This window comes from Cicer arietinum, chromosome 4 (genome assembly GCF_000331145.2).
Source record: "Cicer arietinum cultivar CDC Frontier isolate Library 1 chromosome 4, Cicar.CDCFrontier_v2.0, whole genome shotgun sequence".
Lineage (NCBI taxonomy): Eukaryota > Viridiplantae > Streptophyta > Magnoliopsida > Fabales > Fabaceae > Cicer > Cicer arietinum.
In genome coordinates this window covers 15,758,640-15,786,523 of record NC_021163.2, presented here as the reverse complement: position 1 = coordinate 15,786,523, position 27,884 = coordinate 15,758,640, and the positions used below count along the sequence as shown (strand labels likewise).

Genomic DNA, 27,884 nt, shown 5'->3' with positions numbered 1-27,884 from the left:
TTCTATTCACCAACAATCTCAATTTTTTTAATTAATTTATAATTTTATTTTGCATACTTTTTTCAGTATAATTTAATTATTTTATTTTTTAATTTATAAAAAAAATTCAAAATTTAATTTAAAGATATTTTGCTCTAAAACCATTTGCTCTTTTTGGATTTGAAGTAATTTTGGTTTCATATTCAATAGCAATTAGCATGTTTGTGTGACTCTAGGTCTAAATTCAATTTCGATTTTAAGTTTAATTTTCTCTAATGCTTCAATTTTTTAATCTCTTTTTTAAGACTTGATTTCAAGTGGATGCCTCATAATCTCGAATGATTCTCAATTTTCTCTTTAATTCTCATAAATTTTGTTATGTTAGTTCCTAGAACATTTCTTCAAATAGCTATAAATTGATTTCAAATTTTATTTCAATTAATAATTTAATTATTATTTGTTTAATTCAATATTCTATTGATTTTGGAATTTAAATTTAATATAATTTTATTTAAGGTAAAAACTCTCATATCTAACAAAAAAAATCATTTAATCGTGTCTCTTTTTCTTATTTAATTATGTTTTATACTCAAAATTTAATATTATATATATATATTATTTATAATCAAAATGGAGGGTGTATCTCTTTGAATTTGGATTAAATTTAATATTTCAGTTATGTATGAATTTCTTTAATATTTTAATTGTTTATAAAATGAAAACTATCCTCTACTTATAAATAGTTTTTGAACCTTATTTCGTAAAACCCTTCACAAGTTACAACCCAAATTCTATGAGATGGAGAGTAGTCCTTTTTTTCCCATTTTTTCAGCTGTATAAATCATTTTTCCTTCCAACACGTTATTTTGATTTGATTTGTTGGAATGCAAAGTTGGCTGAAAAGTAGTTTTTAAGATGCTCGTATCTACATGGTAGGTTCCTTCTAGGCTAGCTAAGTAGTATCCATCTTTATGGGGGCACCTTGACCAATAATCCAATTTCCTTTCTCAAATAGAATAGTTCAAACCTTACTTGGTAACCAAACACGTAACTAACGGCTTCGTGGAAAATTCATTTAGTCGGCGGCTACACAAACTAATTACTCTTTCGTAACATACAATAATTTTCAATGTGAAAAAACATTCCATTCCACATACAGAAACGCCTATTTCGTTTAATGTTGCATTTAGTACCATCTAAATATGTATGGCACCACGTAATAATAAATAATAAATAATAAATAATAATAAGAATAAACGAACCCGTATATTCTTTTAGTAATTTTCAACGTAATGGTAATTTAGAGCGATGTGTAATATATTTATTGGTTTGTTTCTTTGTAACGATCAATGTTAATAATTTTCTACATGTTTCCAAAACAACCTATAACAGTTGGCAAGTTTAGATTTTTAACAAAGCTGTTATTATTTGTAGCGGAGCATAAAACAAAGTGCAAATGCAAATCAAGTAGGACACAGAAACAAGAACCTCCTTCTTCTTTACTATTATTCTTAGTATATAATATATTTTCTTTCTTCTTTTCCTCCCCTATCTATATCTCTCTTTTCTCTCAAATCTCACCATTTTGTGAATCCTTGTTTTGTTCAATACTAATTTCATTTTGATCTTCTTGTTTATGGTTCATGATCATAAATAGATTTTAATTAGAACATAAGTTTGTTTCTAATCAATCTTCCATAGATTTTTTTTAGTCACATTTATTTATTATAGCTTAACTTAGGTAATATAACTATTATTTAGAAATTTTATGTTATAGAAAAAATGAAGGGCTCAAGTAATCAATACCAAACAAACTATGTTTCAAAGATTTTCAATGTTCAACTTCACTTTATTAATCTTCTAACCTATCTTCTCATTTTGGTATTTGGTTTAACCCTTGGAATAATCATAAGTTTCTATCTTAAAGAATGCACTTTTAGTCTTCAATTTACTCAGTTATCACTCTCTTCATTACCAAGAACACCACCTTTGCCGCCACCGGTCGCGAAACAAGAACGGGTAGGATTGAAGGATTTTCTTAAGCCTCCTCCAATTGTGCATGATATGGATGATGAGGAATTGTTATGGAGAGCTTCTATGACTGCAAAGATCAATGAATACCCTTTTGAAAGAGTTCCAAAAGTTGCTTTCATGTTTTTGACAAGGGGTCCTGTGTTTTTGGCACCTCTGTGGGAACAATTTTTCAAAGGACATGAAGGGTATTACTCAATTTATGTGCATTCTAATCCATCTTATAATGGATCATATCCAGAGACTCCTGTTTTTTCTGGTAGGAGAATTCCCAGTAAGGTCAGTTTTTTTTTCTTTTCTTCAGTTTCATACTGCATTTTAATTTTTTTGTCTGTTGTCTTAAGCTGAATAATGAAAATTATTATTGCTTGAATAATAATTCAAATGAATCATAAAAAATACTCTCTCCAAAATAAAATATATATAAAAATAATATATATTAACTTTTCAGTTAATTTTTTTGTTTATATTTCATTTAAGAGTATTTCAGATAGTTGTGATATCAATCGGATATCATAATTATAACTGTTAGAAGAAAGCAAATAAGAGCCGTTGTTATAGAAAAGTGTGAAAATTAATAAGCTTAAGAGTTATAATTACACTTTCAAAAACATAGTCTTCAAATTCAAATAAAGAATAGTTTAAGAATTAATATCATAAACAAAATTGTCAAAGACAAATAGGGACGTAAGGTACTAGTTTTGATGTCACATTTTCTACATATTTGTTTCCAAGTATGTTATTATAGAATTCTAATTCCAGTAACTTGTTACAATATAGAAATAAATTGTGTATATGATATAATGCAGGAAGTGGCATGGGGTAATGTGAACATGATTGAAGCTGAGCGTCGCCTACTATCAAATGCACTTCTTGATATATCAAACCAAAGATTTGTTCTCTTATCAGAATCATGCATACCACTCTTCAACTTCTCAACCATCTACTCTTACTTAATAAACTCTACTGAAAACTATGTCATGGCTTTTGATGATCCTAGCGGCGTCGGCCGTGGCCGATACAGCATCCAAATGTTACCTGAAGTATCCCTCAAGCAATGGAGAAAAGGGTTCCAATGGTTTGAAATGGACAGAGAGCTAGCTCTAGGAGTTGTATCTGATAGAATATATTTCCCAGTTTTTCAACAGTATTGCAAAGGTTCATGTTATGCTGATGAACATTACTTGCCAACTTTTGTTAGCATCAAGTTTTGGGAAGGGAATTCAAATAGGAGTTTGACTTGGGTTGACTGGTCAAAGGGTGGTCCACATCCAGCTCATTTTCTAAGGTCTGATGTTACTGTTGAGTTTTTGGAGAGATTGAGGAACAAGAAATGCAAGTATAATAATGGTAACAGCACCAATGCTTGTTTTCTTTTTGCTAGGAAATTCTTGCCTAGTACTTTGTCAAGGCTCTTGAAGATTGCACCTCAAGTTATGCAGTTTGAACACTATGATGATAGGCCCAAAAAACAGAAGCCTTCACTGAAACCAATTATTTGATTCATTTTTTTTTTCCAACTTGTAATTTTTCATTATCTAATATAGGCTCACCACAGAGACTCTTTTCATCAATATAGTCCATTCCCTTCATGGATATCTCCTTATGTGTTTTTCTATTGGATCTTTTATGTCATTAACAAAAATCAACAATCCAAAATCATCAAAGTTTCCTTTAACTTTATCTATAAAAGTTAAGTAAGAATCAATTGGCCCCCAAAGGCTCATCAAGTTAGAGAAAATCTCAAACATAATTACCCATCAAAGGTCTTCCTATCAGCAGTGAAATTCAAACTCAGATTCTTATAGTTGAATCCTTATTAACCATATTCAAACTCAAGTTCTTGTGAAATATGAATTGAATCCTTACTTATTAAATCAACCTTTATTAGCCATTTCCCCACTACTTTAATTAGCAAAAAACAAACCTTGAATGAAACTTTAACTAGGCATTTAGGAAAATGAGATTAAGGATCATTAAAAAAAAACCAAAATTTGAAAAATAAAACCCCCAACAATGTGCTTTACAATACCATAGAACCTAATCCCTCTAACAATGATAAAATAAAAGCCTCTCAATTCCAAAGTTATACTAACTAGTACCACCACAAGCATCTTCAGACAATGAAGGTGACTCAGAAACAGAATCCAACGTGTCATGACAAGGTGACACTTCAACCCCACGCAAATCCTCAATCATCTTAACCACGTGGAACATCCTTGGCCGTTGATCAGGTGCAGCAGCAGTACAAGACATAGCAATCTGAAGCAAACCCACCATTTCCTCTTCAATATCTTTATATCTCATCAACTCTAAATCAAATACTTCAGCAGTCCATTCCTCTCTAACTACTGATTGCACCCACCTTGGAAGATCCATCACCCCCCCACCATAACCACTTCCACCATTGTCCACAGCAGAGGGACACTTCCCTGTCAGAACCTCTAGCAACAGAACACCAAAAGAGTACACGTCCGATTTTTGTGATTGTTTTCTACCGTCTATTGCTTCAGGTGCACGGTAACCGTTTGATCTGTTTCCATTTGGGCTTGGGCCGGTGAAAATTGAAAGCCCAAAATCTGAAACGCGAGCGTTTCCTTCTTTATCAAGGAGAATGTTGGTTGATTTGATGTTACCGTGAGTTAATTTAAGTGATTTACACGAGTTGTGAATGAAAGCCACGCCACGTGCCGCTCCAGCTACTATCTTCAGCCTTGTGGTCCAGTCCAGTGGGCTTCGTCCTGGGCCTCGGTTTCCTGTCCCAATGACATCATAATAAGCCATAAGGTTCAATCTAAATTACAGATTTGACATCCAATTAGATATTCTAAAGTTTTAGAATTGAGGAGCCTAGTTTGCACTTTTTGGTCATATTCAAAATTGTGAAAAGCAAAGAAAAAAAAAAGCCAAATGCTGTTCAGAAAAAGGAACATAAAGCACAGTACTGCCTGTGTTGTTTTTATTTGCTTTTTTTAATAAATAATGAAAATGGGGTCCAATGCAAGACAATTCTCCCAATTCCTAGGTGGTTAAGATTTATGATGGTGCAGCTACTGTCAATTTTTAACAGTTACTTTATCTGCAAATGGCTGGAAAATATGCATTCTAAATTAATTCCATAGACAAAAATTGTTTCGCTTTAGATAAAATCACCATGTTGTGGCTATTATATCCTGCTCATAAGAACGTTATCAAGCATGTAACCAACATGTTAATAAATAGATTTCAAAATCACTAAGCAGGATTGACTTTTCATCACCTATCTAAAGGCAGCTAAAGAACAAAAATAAAATTGATGTGATTTATTTTGTTTTATCTAATAGTTTAATTCCATGACCTGATTTATGAGCAACAAAAGACAAAGAACGGTGCAAGTAAGTGTAATAGAGAAAAGAACAAAGAAAAATAAAAAGTAGTAGTAGTAGTGAATGATACCGTGAAGAAGCCAGAACAAAGTGGCATTAGGCATGAAATCATAGACTAAAAGCTTCTCCTCTCTTGCAAAATAATAAGCTCTCAAACTAACAACATTAGGATGCCTTATCCTTCCAAGAACTTCCATATGCTGTTCAAATTCCCTCTTCCCTGCAATCTGTGCATCTTTCAATCTCTTCACAGCAACAACATTTCCATCATCAAGAACAGCTTTATAAGCCGTTCCAAACCCACCTTTCCCTAACATTTCAGCTGAAGCACGCAGCAAATCTTCAAGTTCAAATCTTTTCTCTCCTTCGAAAAATACCATTTTACCCCTCTCAAACCCTCCTTGTGCAGGATATGGACTCGACGAATACACTATCTTTTCGCTTTCGAATAGCTTCAACCCTTTTCTTTCCTTCGATTTTGAAGAGTAGTTTTTCCAGAAATAGCAATAAAGAAGAGCGCACACTATTCCAAGAACAAGAACATCGCCAACTATAATCGCTAACAATACTACCGGATTCATTTTTGACGCTCTTTTTTCATGGCTTTTACTTTTTGGTGTTGTTGTTGTTGTTGGCATTGTGCTTGGTGAAGATGAAACCGTTGGTACCAATGGTGAAGCAATGGCACCTTCGGATCCGGGTTTCTTAGGTTCCGCTTCACATTTCTCTAACGGAGCTCCACAGAGAAATGGGTTTCGCCCAAAAGAGGATTCGGAGAAACCCGACAGAGTTTTCGGTATCTCGCCGGAGAGATGGTTGCCGGAGACGTTGAAGTCTTGAAGACCGGGAAGGTTTATTTCGGGAATGACGCCGGTGAACTGATTCTCGTTGAGACGGAGAGTGAGGAGGTGAGTCAAACGGTTGACCGTCGCCGGAATCTCACCGGAGAAGTTGTTATTTGACAGATCGAGACGGTTGAGTCGGAAAAGAGACGACACATTCGACGGGAACTCGCCGGTGAAATGGTTGTGAGACAAGAAGAGAAGTTTCAGGGAAGTGAAGTTGGAGAGACTCGGAACTTGACCGGAGAAGCGGTTTCCTTTGAGACTCAAAACTCGGAGCTGAGTGAGAGAGGTTAACGGTTCTATGGAGCCTTGGAGGTCGAGGTTTTCAAGAACGAGTCGGGATACTCGGTTTCTGATGCAAGAAACTCCGTCCCAAGTACATGGGTCGGTGGTGGTGTTCCAAGTTGAGAGCTTTTTGGATGTGTCTGAAGCGGTTTTGAAAGATAGAAGAGCTTGGAAATCCGGGCTCATGGAACATTGAACAGTGAAGAGAAAATGGAAAAGTATAAGAAGAACAATGTGAGAAGAGAATGTAATCGCCATTGTTGCAGAGAGAGAGAGAGAGATAAGAGAATGGGAGAGGAGAGGAGAGGAGAGGAAGAAGTGAGATATGAATAACGGTGAGAGCGCGGTAGTAAAGAAGAGTGTTAATTTGGTAATTAATGAGGAAATGAAGGGGCTTAACGGTAACGAAATGGGTGTAATAGAAGGAATTAAGATAGGTTAAAAAAACGTATGTAGTATAGGCTCGACTCAACTGAAAAGCATGCTGCATTAATGCGCTATTTGGTATTGGTCATTTTTACTGTTGTACTCGGTTGACACGTTGCGGCCACCTCAAAAAGACAACTAGGACAACTTTTTAATGCAACGTTCAGCTGAAAAAGACTTTTATATCCTTGCCTTTGCTTCGTAGGACTTGCTTATTGTGCATCACTAGATTAGATGTCAGGACTCTATGATCGCCTTCATTTTGGGTCACATAATACTACTCTACGTATTCTGGGAATGGTTCATGCTATTCGTTTTTAGATAAACCATTTAATTTCAGTGTTTATAATATACTCCCTCCTTCCCTAAATACTACTATAAGTAGTCAATTGATAAAAAGTTTCTTCTTAAATATAATTTCCTGTTTAAATTATCATATTACTATGGAATCATTCTTAGCACAACTACATAGTGATGAATAATGTTTTTGGAATATAAAATAGGATACAAATACAGTATCACATACAATACAATACAATTGAGTATTATATTTATATCTTAAGTTTTGTGTCCTCTTAATTTTATATTAAATTCTGTGTCCTCTTAATTTTGATGTTCACTCTTTAGTTTCCTTGTTTAGGTAAGTGATTTCAAAATTTTGATCGGTGATGACCCTATCCTTGTCCTTCAATAGTAATTTTTCTTCTTGGGCTGTTTTTCAGCCCCTCTTAATGAAGTTATGTTGTTCAAAAAAAAAATTACATTTATTGTTTATTTTTCAAATAATCTCAAATAATCATTTCTTCCATCATAGTAGTCCACTTTAAAAAACATTCATCTTCTTATTAGCAAATTCAAATGAACAAAAATTTTAAAAGAAAAATAAAAATGTTTTAAAGATTCTATTGCTAAAATAATATGTAACTTAGAATTTATTTTCTAAAATCAAATGAGTCTTTAGTTTGTTGAAAATTGAAAGTTTTATTTATTTATTAGTTTTTGTTATTTTTCTACATTCTTTTTTAAGACTTTTAGAATATTAAATTTCCACCGTGGACCGACTTGGTAAGATTGACTATGTATAAAAAATCAAATCTGTTCATATTCATAAAATAAAAAACTAACTAACTTGTTCATAAAGTATAGTAGTGATATATTATTAACCAATATTTTTATCAATAAAAATGTCTTCCTTCCCTGTCTGGGCTTTTACACAAAATGAAACATTGACCAGGTTATTGTGAAATAAATCAAGAAAGATATAATAATATCTTTTTCTCTTACTTTTTTTTAGGAAATGTACAATTATATTGCTTTAGACACTACTAGACTTTCTTGCTCAAGTATTGTAATTAATATAATATTTAAAATATTGATATTAAACATGACAGAGAAAAAAATATAAATAAAATTATATTGATAGAATGAAAGAACTTGTTAATTACAATAGGTATGAGATGCTACTTTTATATATATATATATATATAGATCTCAAAATAATTATTACAACCAACTTGTAACTAATCTAACTAACTTACAATTAATCTAACTAATTTTGCAACTAACATAATCTAGCTCGAACACTTTACATATTTGACAACAACAATGTTTCGTTCTCTTCTGAGAATGGTGGGCTACCAAGGGGAAATTATTAGAGGTTGATAATCGCTGGTGGGAGATGTGCCTGCACTCCAAAATTAATAGTGGTCCAATATGAGAAAGAAAAAATTAAGGCTGCCTTTGAATGAGTAAAAAAAAAATACTAATAGATGTATGTGAGTATAATAGCGGATAGTGACTTTATTTACATTTGTCTAGTGTCTAAACTCAATTATTGTCCTGCCATTCCTATTTGTAACTTGTTTGTACCAGTCTTATGATTGAATATCGATGGTTGGGAATCTTTTACTAACTTTTTTATCTTTTGATCAGAAAATTTCACAAAGCTGTGGGATTTATCTTGGGGTGAAGTGATATTAACATAAAGCATGCATGTCCCAAAGTTTTCTTGGGTCACACAATTTGTCTAAGATCACAACACAATTTCCTTGCCATCAATTCACATATGGGTTGGGAATATTTTATTTTAATTACAATGCATGCGATTGATAAAAATACATTTGATATGTGTTTGCTTAAGAAACATATTTCATTACTTTATATACCTGAATGATACAAATCTTGAGATGTATGAGTGTTGAAATCTGATGATCTTGAAGGAGACCTGGGAGGTGAAGAGAGACAAGGTTTTGGTGGTATTTGCAAGGATTCCAAGTTACCTTCCATCATATCTACCACTTTACTCATTGCAGGCCTATGTGCTGGATCAGTCTGTATGCACCATAAGCTTACTACAATCATCTTTTGTACAATTCTTTTATCAAATTCATTTTTTATGCTTCTCAACCTAGGATCTTGATTCAGTTCAAGCCGTTTGTAAACCCAATGCGGAAAATAAATTTCACTCGAATGTTCAACTTCAACGATATTGTTATTTTGTTTCCCCCCAACCATTTCTAAAACCATCATTCCGTAGCTATAAACATCAGACTTGTGAGAGACACCACCAAAATTTCTAGAGAACACTTCTGGAGCAATGTATCCTGCAGTACCTCTTGCACCTAATAAGGAAATGATACTTTCTTTTCTAGGACATACTTTCGCGAGTCCAAAATCAGAAATCTTGGGACAAAAATCACCGTCTAGTAATATATTGTGAGGTTTTATATCAAAATGCAAGATTTTGGTATTGCAACCTTTGTGCAAATACTCTAATCCTCGAGCAACGCCGATTGCAATATTGTAGATAGTTTTACAACTCAATTGAAGATTGAGTTTTAATGGATCTTTATTTTCATATATGAACTTCTCAAGTGATCCATTAGGCATGTAGTCATATATCAAAGCTCTTTTAGAACCTTCCAAGTAAAATCCCAATAAACTAACGATGTTAACATGAGAAGTGACACTAATACTAGCAACTTCATTGATAAATTCCTCGCCGTTCCCGTTCGATTCGCTTAAGACTTTCACTGCCACGAGACTTCCATCTTGTAATTTTCCTTTGTATACACTGCCATATCCTCCTTGACCCAATTTGTTTTTGAATGAATTTGTTGCCTTCTTTATCTCTGCATAAGTGTATCTTTTAGCAGAAAGGTGACCATGGTTTTTGAGAAACAACTCAATTATTTGATGTGAAGGGTTTTTATTGTTCAAAAACTGTCTTCTCATGAACCAAGCTAGAAAAACCAGAACTAACAGTACTCCAGCGGCAGATGCAACTGCATAATTTATCAGGAAATAAGCAAGTGCAGAAGAAGTACGCATTGTTATACACCATATAGATATATTGAAAATGAGCATTTCACGCCTATTTTCACTACACCACCACTTCTTTTCTATAATTCTATGTGAATTTGAATGTAATAAGAAGCAAAGTCATAAATTTCAGTAGGTCATTAACTAGTAGGATAGATTATAGACATTGAGTTTTTGAACCACTAGTTGAATCATCAATTAATCCAGAGACAATGTTCTAAAATTAAAACAGATCATAATCTTGGAACAAGGATTACAATACTGCTAACATTCAATGTCAAAGAAAAAAGTCGAAAAACATTATTATAATTAGATGTAATTTACTACATACCTGCTGCCACTATAAGACGGGTCTTTTTAGATCTTCCTGCCAAATAAAATAAATTACTATATCAAACAAACAACATAATTACTAACATAACAATTGGAAGACCTAGGTTCAAATTCGAGTAGAGGAGAAAATAATGCTAACATAACTATTAATTATTAACTTTAGCAGTTTCAAAAAGACAACTGATTGAATTTTTGGCAAGATAATAAGAATTTGTGTAAAATTGCAATGGTACCTTGTTGACAGTAAAACTTGGCAGCGTTATCAAGTCTACATTGACCTCCATAAAGATCATGACAAGCAGAACAATTCTGAGAAACTTGTATTTTAATAGCAATATCACCACTCAAGAATCCAAAAAGATCATCAGGATCAATATGTTGAACCTCAGACCTCGTCGGAAGCTCAACATTCGAGCATCCTTTAAGACTATTCAATTTAGAACCACCAGTATCAGTTACAACCACAACAGCTTTATTATCACTCTTTACAATATCCGAATCAGAAATACCGTAAAAACTATCGTTCCTACAAATCGTAGTAGAATTAGCAACAGAATAAATCTGTTGAAGATCGTGCGTATTGCTATCGTTGCAACCGAAAACGGTTACATAATTCTGCAAATAAGAAGAAACCAAAGGAGTGTTGACAGTGAACATAGAATTGTAGGTTAGAATATCGCAACTTCTTTGTAGCAACAGGTCGTGGAGTTTATCGTCACGAATTGTGATTGTGTAGGGTTTAATTTCGAGAATATCGAACCAAATTTTGTTGTTTTGTATGGTTTTTTTGGAAAGTGGTTCGGAGTCATCACAACCATGGATTATTAACATGCCACAATTTGGGTGTTGTGTGGTTGTAAATGGAAAGTTGATTTCTCCGAGGAATCCGCAGTAAATTGAAGATGGACAAGTACTTGAAGTTAGTATAAGTTGTATAATGAAGCATGAAAAGAAGAATAGGTGTTTTGTGACCATCGTGGATTTCCCTCAAATTATCACCACTAACGATAATTTGTGGGAAATGAACAGTGTTTCAATAGTATATGCTAGTTAATTACATACAGGAGATAGAAACAGAAGGGAATAGAATGGTCTTCTTAGAAGCAGCCGTTTTTGACTGAATTGGTCTTATGAGGAAATGCACTTGTTGTGGCTGAGCCAATTAACCAGTGTAGTGTTGACTTGGATTTGAAAGTAAAAAAATTTAATTTATATGTGTAACACATCTTAATTTAAATATAGATTATCATACAAGTCAATTACTTTTAAGACATTATTGCACTCTAGCTTTCCAGCATTTAATTTCTTTCTGCAAGGCTAATGACGTAAGGACTATAAACAATCTACTCAAGTTTTCCATACCAGAAATCACGACAACAATTACTAATATATATTAATAACAGAAGCTCTTAAGTCAAATGACAGAAGCAATTAATTCAATTCTTATAAGTGAGGCTCAATGCAAAATGAAATCTTATAGTAATATGCAGAAAATCATAGAACCACAACTGCTATGGAAAGAAGAAAAAAAATGTAAATCAGAGGGGGCCATTGTTGATAGCTAGTAGCTAGTTATGTTAGTTGTGATTATGGAGCCAATGTTTTCTTAACGAAGTAACTGTATAACAATTCAGTTGTAGACTCATCATCAATATTTTTTCCATAGAAGTCCACCATAAACCATTAGTGGCACAACTAGAAAATCCTCATTGAAAAGTTCAGATTTTGTCTAAGTTTAGCAAATGGACTTCTTGGTTGAATGGTTTTATCCAACTTTAGAGTCTTGATGTCTCCACTTAATGGATTGTTGGACAATCTTTTCTTCTAAGGAATACATCTCTTGCAAAGACAAGATCAAGTCTCTATATAATTTGTTATTCTTAAGGTCCATAAGGCTCATATTCTTATTAATATCAGCAAATTCATGTACACATGAGAACCATACCTTTTTTGTGGTAGCAGACAATCCTAGAAAATTTAGAATTTTACCCTTACTTTTTTCCTTAAGGACAATCTCTGATCAACTTATACGACCAAAGCCAAACACAAAAATAAAATTATATTCATAAATGCAACAACAAAGATATGTGTTAACAGCTTACTCATAAAACATAAACAAAAACAAATGATCCAATATTACAACTCTACTAGATACATGACTTGAATTATCATGACATTCTTTTAAAGTATTGCATACTCTGCATTGCATCTTAATATCTACACGAATTACAATTTTTCAGATGATAAATGAGTTGAAGATGTTGAAGAAGAAGATAGAAAGGGTTTGGGTGGTATTTCCAGCACTTGAAGGCTCCCTTCCAACATTTCGACCACTTTATGCATTGCTGGACGATTCAAAGGGTCCGTTTGTATGCACCATAAACTCACCAGTGTCATTTTTCTGACCATTTCTTCATCAATTTCATTTTTAATACACCTGAGTCCAAGATCTTGATTCAATTCAAGTCGCTTGTAAATCCAATGTGGAAAATATAACTCACTGGAACAATCGACTTCAACCTTGATGTTCTTTCTTCGGCCAACCATTTCTAAAACCATCATTCCATAACTGTAGACATCTGATTTATGTGACACCCCACCAAAACTTCGAGAGAATAACTCTGGAGCAATATACCCAATTGTTCCCCTCGCACCAAATAGGGAAACAATGCTTTCTTTTCTAGGACATATTTTAGCAAGTCCAAAATCAGAAATTTTAGGAATGAAATCCTCATCTAGTAATATATTATGAGGTTTTATGTCAAAATGTAAAATTCTAGTGTTGCAGCCTCTGTGCAAATACTCTAATCCACGGGCAACGCCAACGGCAATATCATACAATGTTTTGCAATCCAATTGGCGATCACCCTTCGGTGGATATTTCTCTTCATATATGAACTTCTCAAGAGATCCATTAGGCATGAATTCGTATATTAATGCCTTTTTAGAACCATCCAAACAGAACCCTTGAAGTCTAACAATGTTAACATGTGAAGTTCTACTGATACTCGCAACTTCATTAATGAAATCCTCACCGTCACCTTTTGATTCACTTAAAACCTTCACTGCAACAGTACGATCATCATGTAACTTCCCTTTATATACACTTCCATAGCCTCCTTGACCTAATTTGTTTCTAAAAGAGTTTGTTATTTTCTTGATATCTGAATAACTGTACCTAGATGCTGGAAGAGGTCCATGTTCCTTCAAAAACTTCTCAATAATTTGATGAGTTGGATTCTCCTTCCTGAACAAAAGAAATGTGGGAGGGAAGATCTTTGTCCTAAAGCAACAAACTAAGACAATCAACACTGCAAATGCAATTCCAGCCACCGAGCTCACTGGACATTTTTGTTTGATGTAACACTAAAAATGTTTAGAGAAAGCAAGAAAGTATTGACCAATATGTTGAATTCATATCATATTTATAGGTTATCCCTATGATTAACTAGACTAAATTTTTGCTTTCTACTGCAAAACTTGTGTGGAAATTTCTTAGTCTGTATAAGACTTTAAACAGATAAAAGTAAAGAATCAAATTGAATCTATAAAATTGGATTAGGAATGTCATTCATTAATTAAAAATACAACACAACATATCTTTTTCCTCTTTTGTGAAATCGTGATGCAAAAGCAAAACATTTACCTATTGTAACTGTAAGCACCGTCGGGGACTTTCTACTTTCAGTGACTGCAACTGCAAGGGATAAAATGCAAATAAAAAAGATAAAATGCCTTAATACTTTAACAGAGACTTGCATTTGCATAGCTGCTTTTTTTGTTTGAAAAAAAAATCATATTTTTTTAAAATCATTTAAAAATAGGTACATGTCGAAAAAAATACTTCTTTATTTGATTTCACATAACAAAATGGATAATTTTTTTTGAATGTCGGTATATAACTATTTTACACGGTATCCATCCATTGAACTCTATTTTTACTTTGAAGTCAATAAAAAGTTTAAAAAGTTATCTAATAAACTGACTAATACAAGTGAAAAACCAAAAGTATCCAAATTCGTTAAATTTTTAAAATTTGATGCAAGTACCCGTAACGTAAAGAAAATGGGTAGCTTATAAGAAAAGCACAAAGAGGAATTAAGAATTAAGAGCGACTAACCTGTACCACATTTTGCAGCATGAACTCTATCAGGACAGTAACACCTAAAACTGAATATAGATACATTAAATCCACACCTCCCTCCACTTATGTTGCACTCATTGCAATCACTAGCTATCCAATTCAATCTGAACCCATTTCTCAGTGCCTCTTGAATCCCTCCTTTCACACCATTTTCCACCGTCGCATAAACAACTTTATCCCTGCAACTCTTTGACACAAAGGTTACATTTTTATCATCTTCATACAATGCCACAACCGAATTCGTTTCATTTTCTGTAGAGCAACCAATTTTGTTCCCTTTTAGCTCTCTGGGTAGCTTTGTTAAGTCGCATCCGAAGAACAATCTCACTTCACTTTGGTTTTGTGCAACATAGAACACTTTATTGATAAAAGTGAGGTTTTGGGTAGGAAAAAGACAACCTTTTTGAATGCTGTTTGGTCTTGAAAAAACAACATTTGAAACTCGTAATGAATAATTTTGATAGGAAATTTCGTCGATGAAGTAAAGGGAATTAGAAAAATTGAGGATTGGAAAACCATTAATATTGTCACAAGTGAGACCAAAACCTGGGTAGCCACAAAAGGATTGTTGTAATCCTTTGATATAAAAAGGGTAGCTTATACTTTGGTTGCCACATGTTTTGGGTTCACATGCTTCAAATTTGGGATCTACAGAACATAAAGTGGTTATGGTAAGAAGATAGAAGAGGGTGGTGTATGAATAAATGAAAAGGAAACTTTTTTTGTTCATTATGGAGCCTTGTATGATTGAAGATGAGAGGAATAACAGAATTTCACCCAAAATATTCGAACTGTGAGGAGTTGACTGAAATCTTTTGAGTAAAGAAGTAGTGGTCTTCTCTGCCCCATATCTTTGAATTAGTCACCAAAACTCTTCTTCATTTTTCTTCTGAATTTATTTTTAAAAGGCAGAAAAACCTCTGAATATGGAGAAAATAATATCTCAAATTTAAACTGTTCCAATATATTAAATGTATCCAGACGATGAGTCCAAAAGTCTTCATTTTTAATACTACTAAATCGATGACTATATCTATAACATCAAACTCCTAATTTTAGTGGAACGTTGTTATTTACAAATTGATCCTTAATAATGTAATTTTTTTAATTGAAACTCAAATCAACTTATAGAAACTCCTTACAAGACATTCAAAATTGATAAAAAAAAATATATAACATGAATATGTCATGAAAATTTAAATAAGTTTAGATAAATAGATGTTATAAATTTACAACAAACGAATACTAAATTTTGGTATGATGTTTTTTATAAAAAATTTCATTCAATTCTATCATTTATTTATAATTTTATTTCAAAATGTTTTATCATTTGTACGCCAAGGGATTGCACCGGTAATTCCAATTGAAAGAAAAAAAAGATCCTGATGTTTTTATATTTGGAATAAAAATTTGTTTTTATTTTACTTTTTTTTTAAATACTATGCATCGCATGAGAATTGGTCTTAGTAATTTAAAATTGAACGAATGTAGTTATTTATCTAATATCTAATATTTACTTATTTTTTGAGCTTTTATCGTCTAATGTTTTAAGTGTAAAATTATATAACATATACAATTGAAATGAATTTTTTAACAATGTATTTGAGACTAATAAATAAACAAGAGACAAATTAGCAATCTTCGATAACTAAAGTTTAGTCAATAATTGTTTTAATTATAATTTCAAATTCGAGTTCTCAAAAAAATTTATGATTAATTCAAGTTCATAACGATTCGAACTCGAATTTATTTTACTTATTTTCAAAAATAAGTAAAATAGAAGACTCTTAAAATAAGCAATTGTTTATATTTTAAAATAATAAAAATGTTAAAAAAAATTATTTTCATTATTTTCAATAATAAATTATCGTTAACTAATATTTTCTTTTCAAACAAATATTATTTTCAAGAATTTTCTATCAAAGTAAAATAAATATAAATTTTAAAAATAAAAATTGAAAATATTTTTACAAAATAAACTAACTGCATTTTACTTTTAATTTTTATATTGTTGAGCTGTTCTATTCATAACTAAATTGCAAAGAGACAAAGCACGGAGACTTGCAGAAAAGTATTCGAAGGTGCATGTCAAAGAAGCCGCGCTCTTTAAAAGAATTTGAGTCACGCAGTGTCTTGTATTGATGACACTTATTAATATAATTAAAAGAGAAAATTTTGTGTTAGAAAAAACAAAATTTAAGTTTTTAAAAATTTAAATATACACTTTTAATAACAAGTTTTTATATTAGATAACATTTTTCAAAGAATTTATGCACCATACTTTCAAGATTAAAAAATCTTCATCATTTGAAGTTATTATAATGGTTATTGATTTAAGTTATTGATATGAGATAAATAGATAAAAGTAAATTGATTATGAGAGAATGTGAATTAATCAAGATAGTAAATTTATATCATCAATTAGATAAATAACTAGTGTAAAATAAATGATAAGGACATCAAGAACGTGAAAATACTTTGTTTATAATAATTTTTAATTTGTTTTAATTTAAAATTGTAATAATTTTAATTTAAATTTAATTGATGTCATGTATAAGTCAAGATACTTTGTTTTTTTTAAATTTAATTTATTTTAACAAAACATGATGTAAATCTAATATAGACATAAAGAATAGTATCTTTTATAAGTCATTTAGGTTTAAAGATAGTTTATGCATCCCTAAGACAAGTTTAAAATGATAGAATTTGTTTGAATTTTATTTATAGTATTTTTATCATTATAGCGATTACTTATCAAATTTTTAGATTGTAGGGTATTCATTCTTCATCTTCTCAACTTAATTCATGTGTATTTCTTTTCTCTTTTTTTTTTCCTTTGTCTTGATTTGAAGAAATCATGTAATAAATCTTTTATTTCGTGTTGCAGCAACTTCAATCGACATCAATAAGTAACTAGTGCAACTAAATATCTAAGTAACTAGATATCTAACAATTATTTCAAAACAAATCTATGAGCCAGGAACACAATATTACAAACGTATAATGTTTCAAAACACGAACAAATTCACATGATGAAAGTTGGCTTGGAGAGAATCATTAGTAGGAATTGACAACAACAAAATTGTACAAAAGGAATTGACAAATTGATAAATATATTGAAATCTGTCCAAACAAAAACCTTATCTATTTGGTACATGAAACCCTGTTTATACCTATTTGTGAAATTAAGAAATGACAATGCATCATTATATTGAATATCCTTAATGTTGTGCAAGACAATTGATTTTTTTCAACTAATCAGTTTACCTTCATTTTGACTAAAAGTCAAAAGATTCAAACATTATAAACTTGGTTCCATTTTATAGAATAATCTATTTAGAACAGAAGCTCTTAAATGGCAGAAGGTACTAATTTTTGCAAGTTACTAGTTTTTCACATGATTAACATTTTGGCAAGTTAATAATTCACAAGTTACTACTAGTTTACAAATGAGAAAAGAACTTGCACGTAACTTTTATGTTTACTGTTCCTAACAACATATCAGTTATATTGCAAATAAAAATATTCATAGAACTAGCACTTGCATATCAGTCATAGACAACAATTCACCTCTAAAAATCATACAGAGATTAAGACAAATTGTATTGTTTGTGTGATCTGGCTTTAGTTGTATAATGCTGAAATGAGAAAAGTGTAGCACCTAATTCATTTTTGTGAACTGTGAAACAAATCAAAATAAGTGAGGCTCAATGCAAAATGAAATATTTTAGTAATATGCTGAAAATCACATAGCCAAAACTGCTATGGAGAAAAAAAAGAGAAGTAGATCACAAAGGGCCATTGTGTTGTGGATAGCTATTAGTTGGTTTTCCAGCTATAATTTTAGAGCCAATGTTTTCTTGATCAAGGGGCTATATAATAATTCAGTAGAAGACAAGTCTATTTGATAGAAACGTGGCATTTTATTTATATGTGAATTATCATGACATTCTTTTCTAGTGTTACATACTCTGCATTGCATCATAATATCCACACAAATTACAATATTTCAGATGATAAACAAGTTGATGATAAATGAATTGAAGATGTTGAAGGAGAACACAGAAAGGGTTTGGGCGGTATCTCCAGCACTTGAAGGCTCCCTTCCAACATTTCAACCACTTTATGCATTGCTGGACGACTCGAAGGGTCGGTTTGTATGCACCATAAACTCACCACTGTCATTTTTCTAACCATTTCTTCATCAATTTCATTTTTAATACACCTGAGTCCAAGATCTTGATTCAATTCAAGTCGCTTGTAAATCCAATGTGGAAAATATAACTCACTTGAACAATCGACTTCAACCTTGATGTTCTTTCTTCGGCCAACCATTTCTAAAACCATCATTCCATAACTGTAGACATCTGATTTATGTGACACCCCACCAAAACTTCGAGAGAATAACTCTGGAGCAATATATCCAATTGTTCCCCTCGCACCAAATAGGGAAACAATGCTTTCTTTCCTAGGACATATTTTAGAAAGTCCAAAATCTGAAATTTTAGGAATGAAATCCTCGTCTAGTAATATATTATGAGGTTTTATGTCAAAATGTAAAATTCTAGTGTTGCAGCCTCTGTGCAAGTACTCTAATCCCCGAGCAACGCCAACAGAAATATCATACAATATTTTGCAATCCAATTGGTGATCATCCTTCACTGGATATTTCTCTTCATATATGAACTTCTCAAGAGATCCATTAGACATGAATTCGTATATTAATGCCTTTTTAGAACCATCCAAACAGAACCCTTGAAGTCTAACAATGTTAACATGTGAAGTTCTACTGATACTTGCAACTTCATTAATGAAATCTTCACCATCACCTTTTGATTCACTTAAAACTTTCACTGCAACAATACGGTTATCGCATAACTTCCCTTTATACACACTTCCATAACCTCCTTGGCCTAATTTGTTTCTAAAAGAGTTTGTTATTTTCTTGATATCTGAATAATTGTACCTAGTTGCATGAAGAGGTCCTTGTTCTTTTAAAAACTCCTCAATAATATGATGGGTTGAGTTCTCCTTCCTGAACAAAAGAAATATGGGAGGGAAGATCTTTGTCCTTATGCAGTAAGCCAACAACATCATCACGGAAACTCCAATAGCCACCATGACAGCTGGATTATTATATATATATTAGAAATAAAACGAAAATGTTTAGTGTAGGAAAGTAAAGACCTCCTATGAGTTGAACATATTGATGAAATTTCACATTTGAAGTGGTGTGTAGTGTGCTGAAAGATAGATAAAGTGTAGATTACCTATACCCAGTTTAACACTCTGACTCAGCCCCTTTTTCTTTGTAACTGTAACTGCAAATAGAAGAAACAATTCAGATTTGACGTATGATTATGAAGATAAAGTTGTGTAGAGAAAAATGTGTGCTTATGTTTCCAGGGTGTCTGTTTTTAGTGTATACCATTGGCACAATAAAACCTTCCATTGATGTCAAGTTGACAACGTCCTCTTTGCATGTAGTGACAATGTGCACATTCATCTGTTATCTTCATATCAGTTAAGATATCAGCAGTCACAAAATTAAAAGGGTTGTTAGAGTCAGCGAGGTCTTTAATCGGAAGCTTGACATTTGTACAAGCTGTAAAAGCACTGCGAGGTGCACTATCGTCCCTGATGTGAGGCTGGTAGTAGATATTGTAATGAGAACAGTGTGTATAGTTATGCATATAATTTGAAGGGTTGACATGAAGGGTATGGTTGCACATGAACAAGGTCGTATAAGTATCGGGGTTAAAAGAAACAAAGTGATCAGGGGTTGGAGGAAAAGTAAAATTATATCTGAAAGCTTCACAATTTTTGTCTTGAAGTAATTTGTAGAGTTGTTTGTCTCTAAAAATACAAGTAGAAGAAACACTACCACCACCAGCGTGAAACAAAGGAGGGATTACAGCTTCAACCTCAAACTCAAACAATATCCCTTTATACTGATATTGGATCACTTTGGGCTTCATCATAGATTCATGACAATATTGTATTGGCAATAAGCCACAGTCTTTGTGTTCAGTTGTAGTGAAAGGGAAGCTGATATTGCCAAGATATCCACAACTAAATGAAGGTGGACACTCTCCTTCTTCGTACTTATTCTCATCTCCACTCACCAACACAACTAGCAACATGACTTGTGAAAACAAAAGGAAGAGAAATCCATAAACTGAGGCCATCATGAATCACCTACAGTCACTAGTACGATTATGAGCTTAAAACAGTTATAATGTAAGCAGAATCTTCATTCATTCTTCACCAGCTGCTTTGCTTAGTTGACTTTGGACGTTGACTACGGAAGACTTGGTTTAATGACTCTTCGGTTTTAGCGGATGACCAAAGGAAAAGATAATAGTAGTGTGGGCCAGTAACCCTTAAGGTTTTCTTATTTTAACTTTTCTTTGCCAATAAAGTAGACTATAATTGCATATACTTAATTTTCCACACCACATTACATGCCAACAAAGTGTGCGAGACCAATTCAAAAGGTTTCTTAGAAATTAGTCTCTACGTTCCTTTTTAATTATCATTATAAGAATACATGAGATAAAATAATAAATGATTAAAATTATTATAAATAATACTTCTTCTACTCATATTTATACAGAAAAATAATACAAATCATCAAAATCAGTGTAATTATTAATTGTTTTAACTTTTTTATTATTTTTACATATATAGTTTTATTAAAAATTGGGAGATATTAAATATTGATTAATATAATATTAAAAAAACAAGTATCTTAAATAAAGGTTTAAAAGTAATTGTTAAATAAATATACCTTAAAAATCATAACTTTTTCTTACATATAAAACCAAAAAATTCTCCAAAAATTCTATTATATATAAAACCAGAGGAAATAGTATCATAGAAAACTTCATTCGTTTATTTTTCCTATATTAGAAAACTTTATTAATTATCTTGTAATGTGTAAAAAAAAAAGGACGATTAAAAAAGAATGGTAAAGATTTGTCTAATGCAAAGATATTTATTTACACTGCATAGTTAATGAAGATTATTCTGATATTGGTGGGAACATTAAGCAACATAATAGAAACTACTATACAAAAGAATCTACCTCACACTGATCTTAACCCCTCCAACTCAGGTAGAGCTGAACAATCTTCTTCATCCCTTGCTACTTGATTGTGAGATTCAATCAATTACTTGGCCTATAAAAATTGTGATTACAAAAAGTGATACATATGGCTTAAAGAATAGAAGACTCTAATTTTGAGCCTTATGACACTTTAACTCCACTAGGACGTTTTCCTTCCATTGCATCCTTCTTATCGCGACAATCACTACATAGAAAAGGACCTTGCCAGGGCTTCGAGCTAGTCGAGAAAATTGAACCTGCGTGGACGGATATGCCCTCACTCGGAGCAAGATCAACTTGACATACAGCACAAACAAAAAGGCCAGATGTTGATTGACCTGTGTTGTCATCATTTCCTAATCTGCATGACACAATTGGTAATTAAATCTTCGGGAACAAGATTAGTTTCATAAATATTTAAAGGAACTATGGATAGAAAATTGTCTTGAGTATGTCTAACTCAACAAGGTACACAATATTCCAATCATGTTATTGCTTCCAGACAAGAACAAACTCACAACTGACACAACACATAATGAAACTGGCTTGAAACCTCGTCCATATCTATATGTGAAATTAAGAAATGACAATGCATCGTTATATTGAAGATTCGTAATGTTGTTATCTTGGGGAACAAACTTCTGAAGTGGAAAGAGAATTCATTTTTGTTTAAGAGGAAGAAAAGATATAAATGAATTACCTATCTCAACCAATATTCTGAGTTAAGCCTCAACCGAAACCTAAATGTATAACCGGTACCAATATTTTCAAGCCCAAAATCTACCCTATAGTATATACTGTATATACATAACAAATAATATCATGCATCAAGCTCCACTTGTAATGGCACAAGTCTTGTGGGGACCAAAGGAGGTACATAGAAGGAAAACAATATGCAGGGAATCTTCATGAGCTTTTCCAGTACCCATCAATTTAAAACTTTTGCCTATAGAAGAGTTTGAAAGATTACCTTTCAGCAAGCATTGCTGATCCTTCTTCAAACAGTTCTTCCACTATATTTATAGCTGAAAGCTTCTTTGAGAGCTTACCAGCAGAATCACGAGACTTCTTCCTGAAGAAAAAATCTATCAACTTGTTCCGCTTTCTTGGGGGAGGTGTTGAAGGCAATTCGTTATCAGGTGGGATTATGTCAACTACTATGCATGTTGTATCATCCTTTAACCCTCTTGTTCTTAGTGCTTCCTGGAATGCAGTCCGAATACATAAATACACGAACTGAAATGCCAACTTTGCAAACATGATGCTAATGAAAAGTCTCAAGCCAAAAGACACGCAGAATCGCAGATTTGGCTTAAAATTACGCTACAGAGAGCCATGTAGAACATATTACCTTGACAACCTGCATAGCAGCAAGTTGGGCAGGCAAACCACGGCAAGATTTTGCAGCCATTTCTGATGATAGAGCATCCCATATGCCATCAGAAGCAATTATAAGCCTCCCACCAGCTTTTGATAGCTATAATCCATGACAAAGTGTAAAAAATTTATCCTGAACAAACACCTAATAGGATGCATAGGCATTATAATCAATGACGAAAAGAAGAAAAGATATCTAGAAACAAAGTATACCTTCACTTGTTTGACATATGGTATTGGAACTATAAACTCCCCAACGTCCATGTCTCCTATTGACCTAGAAAGGCATAGACCTCCCGGCCAGCATCGAAGGGGACCAATCTGCAATGATTCAGAACCAAACATTTAAAACAAGGATAAGCTAAATGAAATGTCCTTAAATAAGATGCTGAAAACAGTATGCTCACCTCGGCACCACCAACAATGCTAAGCCTCCCAACTTCACCTCCACTCGCTGTAACACGTTCCCTCCTGTTTATACAGTGCAACTCATGACCGTGAGAATACAGAAAAAGCTAACTGACTCAACCTTAGAGATAAAATCGTATTAACATACTCTTCAATATTCTCTTCCAGTCTGTGATCAACTGTTAAGGTGGTAACAGCACCACCCTGAGTATCTAGTATACAACGAGAATCTCCAACAGATGCGACAGTCACAGTCCACCGATCAACTATCACAAATGTGGCTGTGGTTCCAGAAGTTTCTCCTGTACAAAACCAGATTAAGTTAGGACTCATAAAATCAGTTAACAATAGTAGATCAAATTCTTAATCCTCCACTTTTGCATTTCCATCCTCTCAATAAGAATAGCTTTTCTATCAACAAAAAACAAACAAAACCAAAGTCCACACCTCTGCTCTGAAATTCCTTATCAGTCTTAACAAAACCAGCAACCAAAGCTCTAGGTAAAGCTTGCAACCACTCCTCTCGCCCAAGCCCTCGATGAAGAGCACACAGCACGTGATTTAACAAATTTTCCTTAGTAAAAATGGCTGCAGCATTTCCATTGTGTCCATCATAGATCTGTGAACAAGAAGAAATGAGTAATCGGCCTTTTCATAGGATGATATGCTTCATTCCAAAGAATATTCAGTTTAGCTCATAAAATTCAGAATTACACAAATCCAAACAAGGCTGTTGCTAAACCCCAAGAGTAAGCAAAATTTCATTTAAATCAATCTCCTAGAGTTGGCTATCATGTCATGTAGTTCAAAAGGAGTCAGCGCGTGTCTGGATTGACGATGAGATTGTCAGAATCAAGGCAAGCCACCGTGATTTTGGCAAAAGTGACACTTTTGAGTTTCACAAAAATCATGGTGTCGTTGTGATTTTGTCAAACTCGTCGCCAATCCAAACATATACTAAAATATAATCAGAAATAGAAATAGTGAAAGATACCGCAAATACAGAAAAGGATGTTGAAGAGTTCCCGGGCACACGCTGACAGTCGGTCTTAATTAGGAAGTAATCCTCTCCTTTCTTAGACTGAGCAGCTTGACCAATCCTCACATTAGGCTTCTCCATCTTTTCACTCTTCATCTCTCTCTTAAGTAACGCAGCAAGAGGCACAAGATCACGATGATGATGCTGCCTCCCTTCACCAGAGGCCATATCTGCCCCCAACAAAGAGTCCTCCTCTCAATCTCAGACCCAATTAGTCCAATTTCAAAACACTCTCTTTCTCACAAACAAACATACTAGATCTCCAAAACTAAAACATTAAAAAAAGAGGCAACCACATCAACACAGAACCACTCGTTCCACACACAGTACTAAACACTTATTTGCATAGAAACACCGAATTTATCCCAACTTGATCTGCATTCGTCACAAACAAAGTTGTCATATCAGGACTGAACAACAACCAAACAGAACATAAAACCAAAGTTGCAATATTTCACAAAGCTTTATTCATCATATCAGTACAAAAAATTGAGTCGGTTTTTGGCACTATTGAAATTTATGAACGGTGAGTTTCAATTAAACTTTGTCAAAACAGAAAGAAAGAAACTATTAGCTGGTTCAAAGATTCAAAGCAGACAAAAACAAAGAACACAAATTCCAAACAAAAAAGAAACAAAGTAACAGAATTACCAGTGAGAATGTCTGGAATATGCACCTCAGCACAAAGCAAGTTGTAGATCTGACTGCAACACTAAGCAAACATGCACAGAAGAAGAAAAATAAGATATATATCAATTCACAACATGAAAAAACGCGTATTGATGAGTAGGTATGAACTGTTAAACTCATTAATACTATTCTAAACATATATATAGAATCTTTATTATAAATATAATATCAAAGTACCAAATTCCTAGATAGAGATTAATTAATTAAGAACTTTAAAAAAATGGGACAACAAAAAAAGAATCAAATACTTTTAGGACCAACCCAAGTCAGCTCCAAAAAAATGAAGCAAAGATTTCAACTTTTACACGTAGATTCTACTGCAGAATATCAATGGTAGCGTGGTAGCTTTTGATGGATGGAAAGAAGAAAGTGGGTTTAGTTGACAAATACCCATATTGAGTTTCAGTTAAAAGTTGGTGTCTTTAACCTTTTCTCTATATGTTTCCTTCGTCTAGAGGAAAAATATGCAACCCCATTTTTCTATTTTAAGGATAAAGTAAGAAAATTACAATGAAGGAAAGAGGAGAAAGAGATTTTAGTACTTAAGTTAAGTGTGGGAGTGAGATGGAGATACAACAAAAGGATCAAGCAATTTGTGTCAGAAAAAGAAGGGAAATGAATAAGTTAATATTAGATTTATCTCTCTATTTGGTTTTGTTCTTACAAATATTGATTTTAACATTTTGAAGATGAATTAAAGATAAAATTAATAATATGAATACAATTATATAAAAATTAATTGAATAATAAATTTTAAAATAAACATCATTTTTTAATTTAAAAATTAGTTTCAAATTTAAATCAATTTAAGAGTCAAAATTATTAAAACATACACTATATATATATAGTATGTCATTGGATTAGAAATAGTAGGACAATAACAAGGAAATTGGGTCAGGGAAACATACAGATAGAGGTGACGACCACTGGAAATATTGTGTGCAAGAAACAAAGGGGTTTTTATAGACCAGAATTCTCTTCATTTCTCATTTTTTTTATTATTATAATTTTAAAAATATAATAAACGAAGTATTAGCAATATATCGTTAGAACACTAATTAGTCATATGTTAACATGTCTCGTATAATAATGCAACATTTAATCAACTCAAATATTTTAAGAAAAAAATTAAGACCATTTTAAAATTATAATAATAAAAAGAAAAAAAGAACGAATAGAATCCTAACTCAATTCTAGATAGGAAATAAATAAAGAAATGTTAATATGGGAATTGGTGAATGGAAAGAGACAGGTGTAGGAGAGGTTTGCATGTGTTTCTGGGATGGCAATGATGTAGACAGCGTCAGCTATGCGTTATTGTTTGTCTGTCTAGATAGAGTTTGTACTGCAGCTTTGCACAACAAACACCACACTGGACCACAATTCTTTTTTTTAAGACTTATGTTTAATGAGCAATTCAATGTTGAGAGATAAACACAATAAATATAAATATTATATTTTTAAAACATTTATGTTATGTTGAGTTTGTTCTAATGCAAATAAGAGATAAACACAATAAATATAAATATTATATTTTTTAAAATTTTATGTTGAGTTTGTTCAAATGCAAATAAGGAAAATAGCTCGTAGATAAATAAGAGTAGTCTCATATTTAGTTCTTATCTAAATTTTCATCAATATTTTAATATGTATTGAACAAATTATTATCAATAAAATAATATAAATTTATTTATATCAAAAAAAAATAAAATATTATTTTAGAGAGGATCTCAACTCATTTCAAAATTCACAAATATTGAGTGAAAAACAAAAGAAGGGTTGTCTATTAAATAATTCTAATATTTGGGAATCATTAAAAGTTTCAATTAGGTAACTTGTTTTTTCATTGTAAAAGTTATGCCATCAATTGTAATCCCTTTTTTTCAAACTAATTGGTTATTTTAAACAACTATACTAATGTGGTCACTTTCTAAAACAATCTAAACAAAGTAGACCAAGTTAAAACTTCAAATAAACATAAAAAATTTCATTAAAACTTTAAAAATATACAAAATGAAACTAAAAAAATAATAAGATAAGAGGTCGATAATATATTTTATTTTATATTTTAATAGTGCCATTTGATATGAACCACTTTAAAAATTGTACATGATTGTTTAAATTTTTACTATCATTAAATTACTCGGACTCACAAATTTTGAAGGAGATGAGAACATAAAAATTTAGAGAGAGTGTGTAATGAAGTATACATAAAATCTATAATTATATTTGTGATGTTGACTAGTCCAATAGTTGTTGGACAATAGACTATAATAGACTTTTTTTTTAGAAGATATAATTATTAGATAATGTTACTATATATTAGTAGTAAGGGTATTTTAGATATTTTCTATTTTCCTATATATATACTCATGGTAACCTTATTAACTTTAGTTTGGTTCATTCTATATTATGAAACCTTAAAGTAGTTGTTTCTCTTCTTCCTCTTTCTTCCTCTTTTCATTGTTAACATGGTATCAAAGAGCTTTGGTTGATTTTGGGATCTACCGTAGAGATGAGAGAGACTATTTTG

The 27,884-nt window shown here is 32.2% G+C and overlaps 6 protein-coding genes across 8 annotated transcripts; 1 reads left to right on the top strand and 5 right to left on the bottom strand.

The window, feature by feature from the left end:
• The first annotated feature begins 1,324 nt into the window (after window positions 1-1,324).
• LOC101490811 (glycosyltransferase BC10-like) lies at window positions 1,325-3,608 on the top strand. Its single transcript, XM_004497009.4, has 2 exons — window positions 1,325-2,289; window positions 2,820-3,608. The coding sequence occupies exons 1-2, from the start codon at window positions 1,762-1,764 to the stop codon at window positions 3,510-3,512; spliced, it is 1,221 nt and encodes a 406-aa protein (XP_004497066.1). The 5' UTR covers window positions 1,325-1,761; the 3' UTR covers window positions 3,513-3,608.
• Window positions 3,609-3,938: 330 nt separating this feature from the next.
• On the bottom strand, window positions 3,939-6,948 carry LOC105851082 (probable leucine-rich repeat receptor-like protein kinase At1g68400). The gene is made up of 2 exons (XM_012714803.3): window positions 5,446-6,948; window positions 3,939-4,766 (listed from the first exon to the last, which is right to left on the bottom strand). The coding sequence occupies exons 1-2, from the start codon at window positions 6,761-6,763 to the stop codon at window positions 4,102-4,104; spliced, it is 1,983 nt and encodes a 660-aa protein (XP_012570257.1). The 5' UTR covers window positions 6,764-6,948; the 3' UTR covers window positions 3,939-4,101.
• Window positions 6,949-8,323: 1,375 nt separating this feature from the next.
• LOC101506189 (LEAF RUST 10 DISEASE-RESISTANCE LOCUS RECEPTOR-LIKE PROTEIN KINASE-like 2.4) lies at window positions 8,324-11,743 on the bottom strand. Its single transcript, XM_027333679.2, has 4 exons — window positions 10,819-11,743; window positions 10,584-10,619; window positions 9,097-10,215; window positions 8,324-8,615 (listed from the first exon to the last, which is right to left on the bottom strand). Exons 1-4 carry the CDS (start codon window positions 11,558-11,560, stop codon window positions 8,566-8,568), a joined length of 1,947 nt encoding a protein of 648 aa, XP_027189480.1. The 5' UTR covers window positions 11,561-11,743; the 3' UTR covers window positions 8,324-8,565.
• A 928-nt stretch (window positions 11,744-12,671) lies between these two features.
• Window positions 12,672-15,693, bottom strand: LOC101505872 (LEAF RUST 10 DISEASE-RESISTANCE LOCUS RECEPTOR-LIKE PROTEIN KINASE-like 2.1). The gene is made up of 3 exons (XM_012714745.3): window positions 14,706-15,693; window positions 14,232-14,282; window positions 12,672-13,926 (listed from the first exon to the last, which is right to left on the bottom strand). The coding sequence occupies exons 1-3, from the start codon at window positions 15,457-15,459 to the stop codon at window positions 12,812-12,814; spliced, it is 1,920 nt and encodes a 639-aa protein (XP_012570199.2). The 5' UTR covers window positions 15,460-15,693; the 3' UTR covers window positions 12,672-12,811.
• A 2,936-nt stretch (window positions 15,694-18,629) lies between these two features.
• On the bottom strand, window positions 18,630-21,356 carry LOC101490487 (LEAF RUST 10 DISEASE-RESISTANCE LOCUS RECEPTOR-LIKE PROTEIN KINASE-like 2.4). Its single transcript, XM_004497008.4, has 3 exons — window positions 20,158-21,356; window positions 20,000-20,050; window positions 18,630-19,855 (listed from the first exon to the last, which is right to left on the bottom strand). The coding sequence occupies exons 1-3, from the start codon at window positions 20,918-20,920 to the stop codon at window positions 18,729-18,731; spliced, it is 1,941 nt and encodes a 646-aa protein (XP_004497065.1). The 5' UTR covers window positions 20,921-21,356; the 3' UTR covers window positions 18,630-18,728.
• Window positions 21,357-21,686: 330 nt separating this feature from the next.
• On the bottom strand, window positions 21,687-25,879 carry LOC101489732 (probable protein phosphatase 2C 15). 3 transcript variants are annotated; one of them, XM_004497005.4, is made up of 10 exons: window positions 25,600-25,879; window positions 25,313-25,373; window positions 24,617-25,036; window positions 24,070-24,241; window positions 23,771-23,924; window positions 23,622-23,685; window positions 23,428-23,535; window positions 23,189-23,314; window positions 22,808-23,040; window positions 21,687-22,198 (listed from the first exon to the last, which is right to left on the bottom strand). In XM_004497005.4, the coding sequence occupies exons 3-10, from the start codon at window positions 24,827-24,829 to the stop codon at window positions 21,979-21,981; spliced, it is 1,290 nt and encodes a 429-aa protein (XP_004497062.1). In that variant the 5' UTR covers window positions 24,830-25,036; window positions 25,313-25,373; window positions 25,600-25,879; the 3' UTR covers window positions 21,687-21,978. The 3 variants fall into 3 exon arrangements, with proteins under 3 accessions (XP_004497062.1, XP_004497063.1, XP_004497064.1); XM_004497006.4 differs by having other exon boundaries at window positions 25,613-25,879; XM_004497007.4 differs by having other exon boundaries at window positions 25,742-25,858.
• Between the last annotated feature and the right edge of the window lie 2,005 nt (window positions 25,880-27,884).

Excerpts from the sequence above, each read along its gene's own strand:
- LOC101490811 (XM_004497009.4), top strand. The coding sequence starts at position 1,762 with ATGAAGGGCTCAAGTAATCAATACCAAACAAACTATGTTTCAAAGATT. Across the intron at positions 2,290-2,819 it reads GTAGGAGAATTCCCAGTAAG|GAAGTGGCATGGGGTAATGT; the intron begins GTCAGTTTTTTT and ends GATATAATGCAG.
- LOC105851082 (XM_012714803.3), bottom strand. The coding sequence starts at position 6,763 with ATGGCGATTACATTCTCTTCTCACATTGTTCTTCTTATACTTTTCCAT. Across the intron at positions 4,767-5,445 it reads TTTGTTCTGGCTTCTTCACG|GAAACCGAGGCCCAGGACGA; the intron begins GTATCATTCACT and ends TCATTGGGACAG.
- LOC101506189 (XM_027333679.2), bottom strand. The coding sequence starts at position 11,560 with ATGGTCACAAAACACCTATTCTTCTTTTCATGCTTCATTATACAACTT. Across the intron at positions 10,620-10,818 it reads CAAGTTTTACTGTCAACAAG|GAAGATCTAAAAAGACCCGT; the intron begins GTACCATTGCAA and ends TTTATTTGGCAG. Across the intron at positions 8,616-9,096 it reads TCAAGATTTGTATCATTCAG|GCACATCTCCCACCAGCGAT; the intron begins GTATATAAAGTA and ends TTTGGAGTGCAG.
- LOC101505872 (XM_012714745.3), bottom strand. The coding sequence starts at position 15,459 with ATGAACAAAAAAAGTTTCCTTTTCATTTATTCATACACCACCCTCTTC. Across the intron at positions 14,283-14,705 it reads TGCTGCAAAATGTGGTACAG|TTGCAGTCACTGAAAGTAGA; the intron begins GTTAGTCGCTCT and ends TATCCCTTGCAG. Across the intron at positions 13,927-14,231 it reads GGTGCTTACAGTTACAATAG|TGAGCTCGGTGGCTGGAATT; the intron begins GTAAATGTTTTG and ends AAAAATGTCCAG.
- LOC101490487 (XM_004497008.4), bottom strand. The coding sequence starts at position 20,920 with ATGATGGCCTCAGTTTATGGATTTCTCTTCCTTTTGTTTTCACAAGTC. Across the intron at positions 20,051-20,157 it reads AAGGTTTTATTGTGCCAATG|TTACAGTTACAAAGAAAAAG; the intron begins GTATACACTAAA and ends TTCTATTTGCAG. Across the intron at positions 19,856-19,999 it reads GAGTGTTAAACTGGGTATAG|CTGTCATGGTGGCTATTGGA; the intron begins GTAATCTACACT and ends ATAATAATCCAG.
- LOC101489732 (XM_004497005.4), bottom strand. The coding sequence starts at position 24,829 with ATGGCCTCTGGTGAAGGGAGGCAGCATCATCATCGTGATCTTGTGCCT. Across the intron at positions 23,315-23,427 it reads CATATGTCAAACAAGTGAAG|CTATCAAAAGCTGGTGGGAG; the intron begins GTATACTTTGTT and ends CATGGATTATAG. Across the intron at positions 22,199-22,807 it reads TCAGCAATGCTTGCTGAAAG|ATTAGGAAATGATGACAACA; the intron begins GTAATCTTTCAA and ends TGTGTCATGCAG.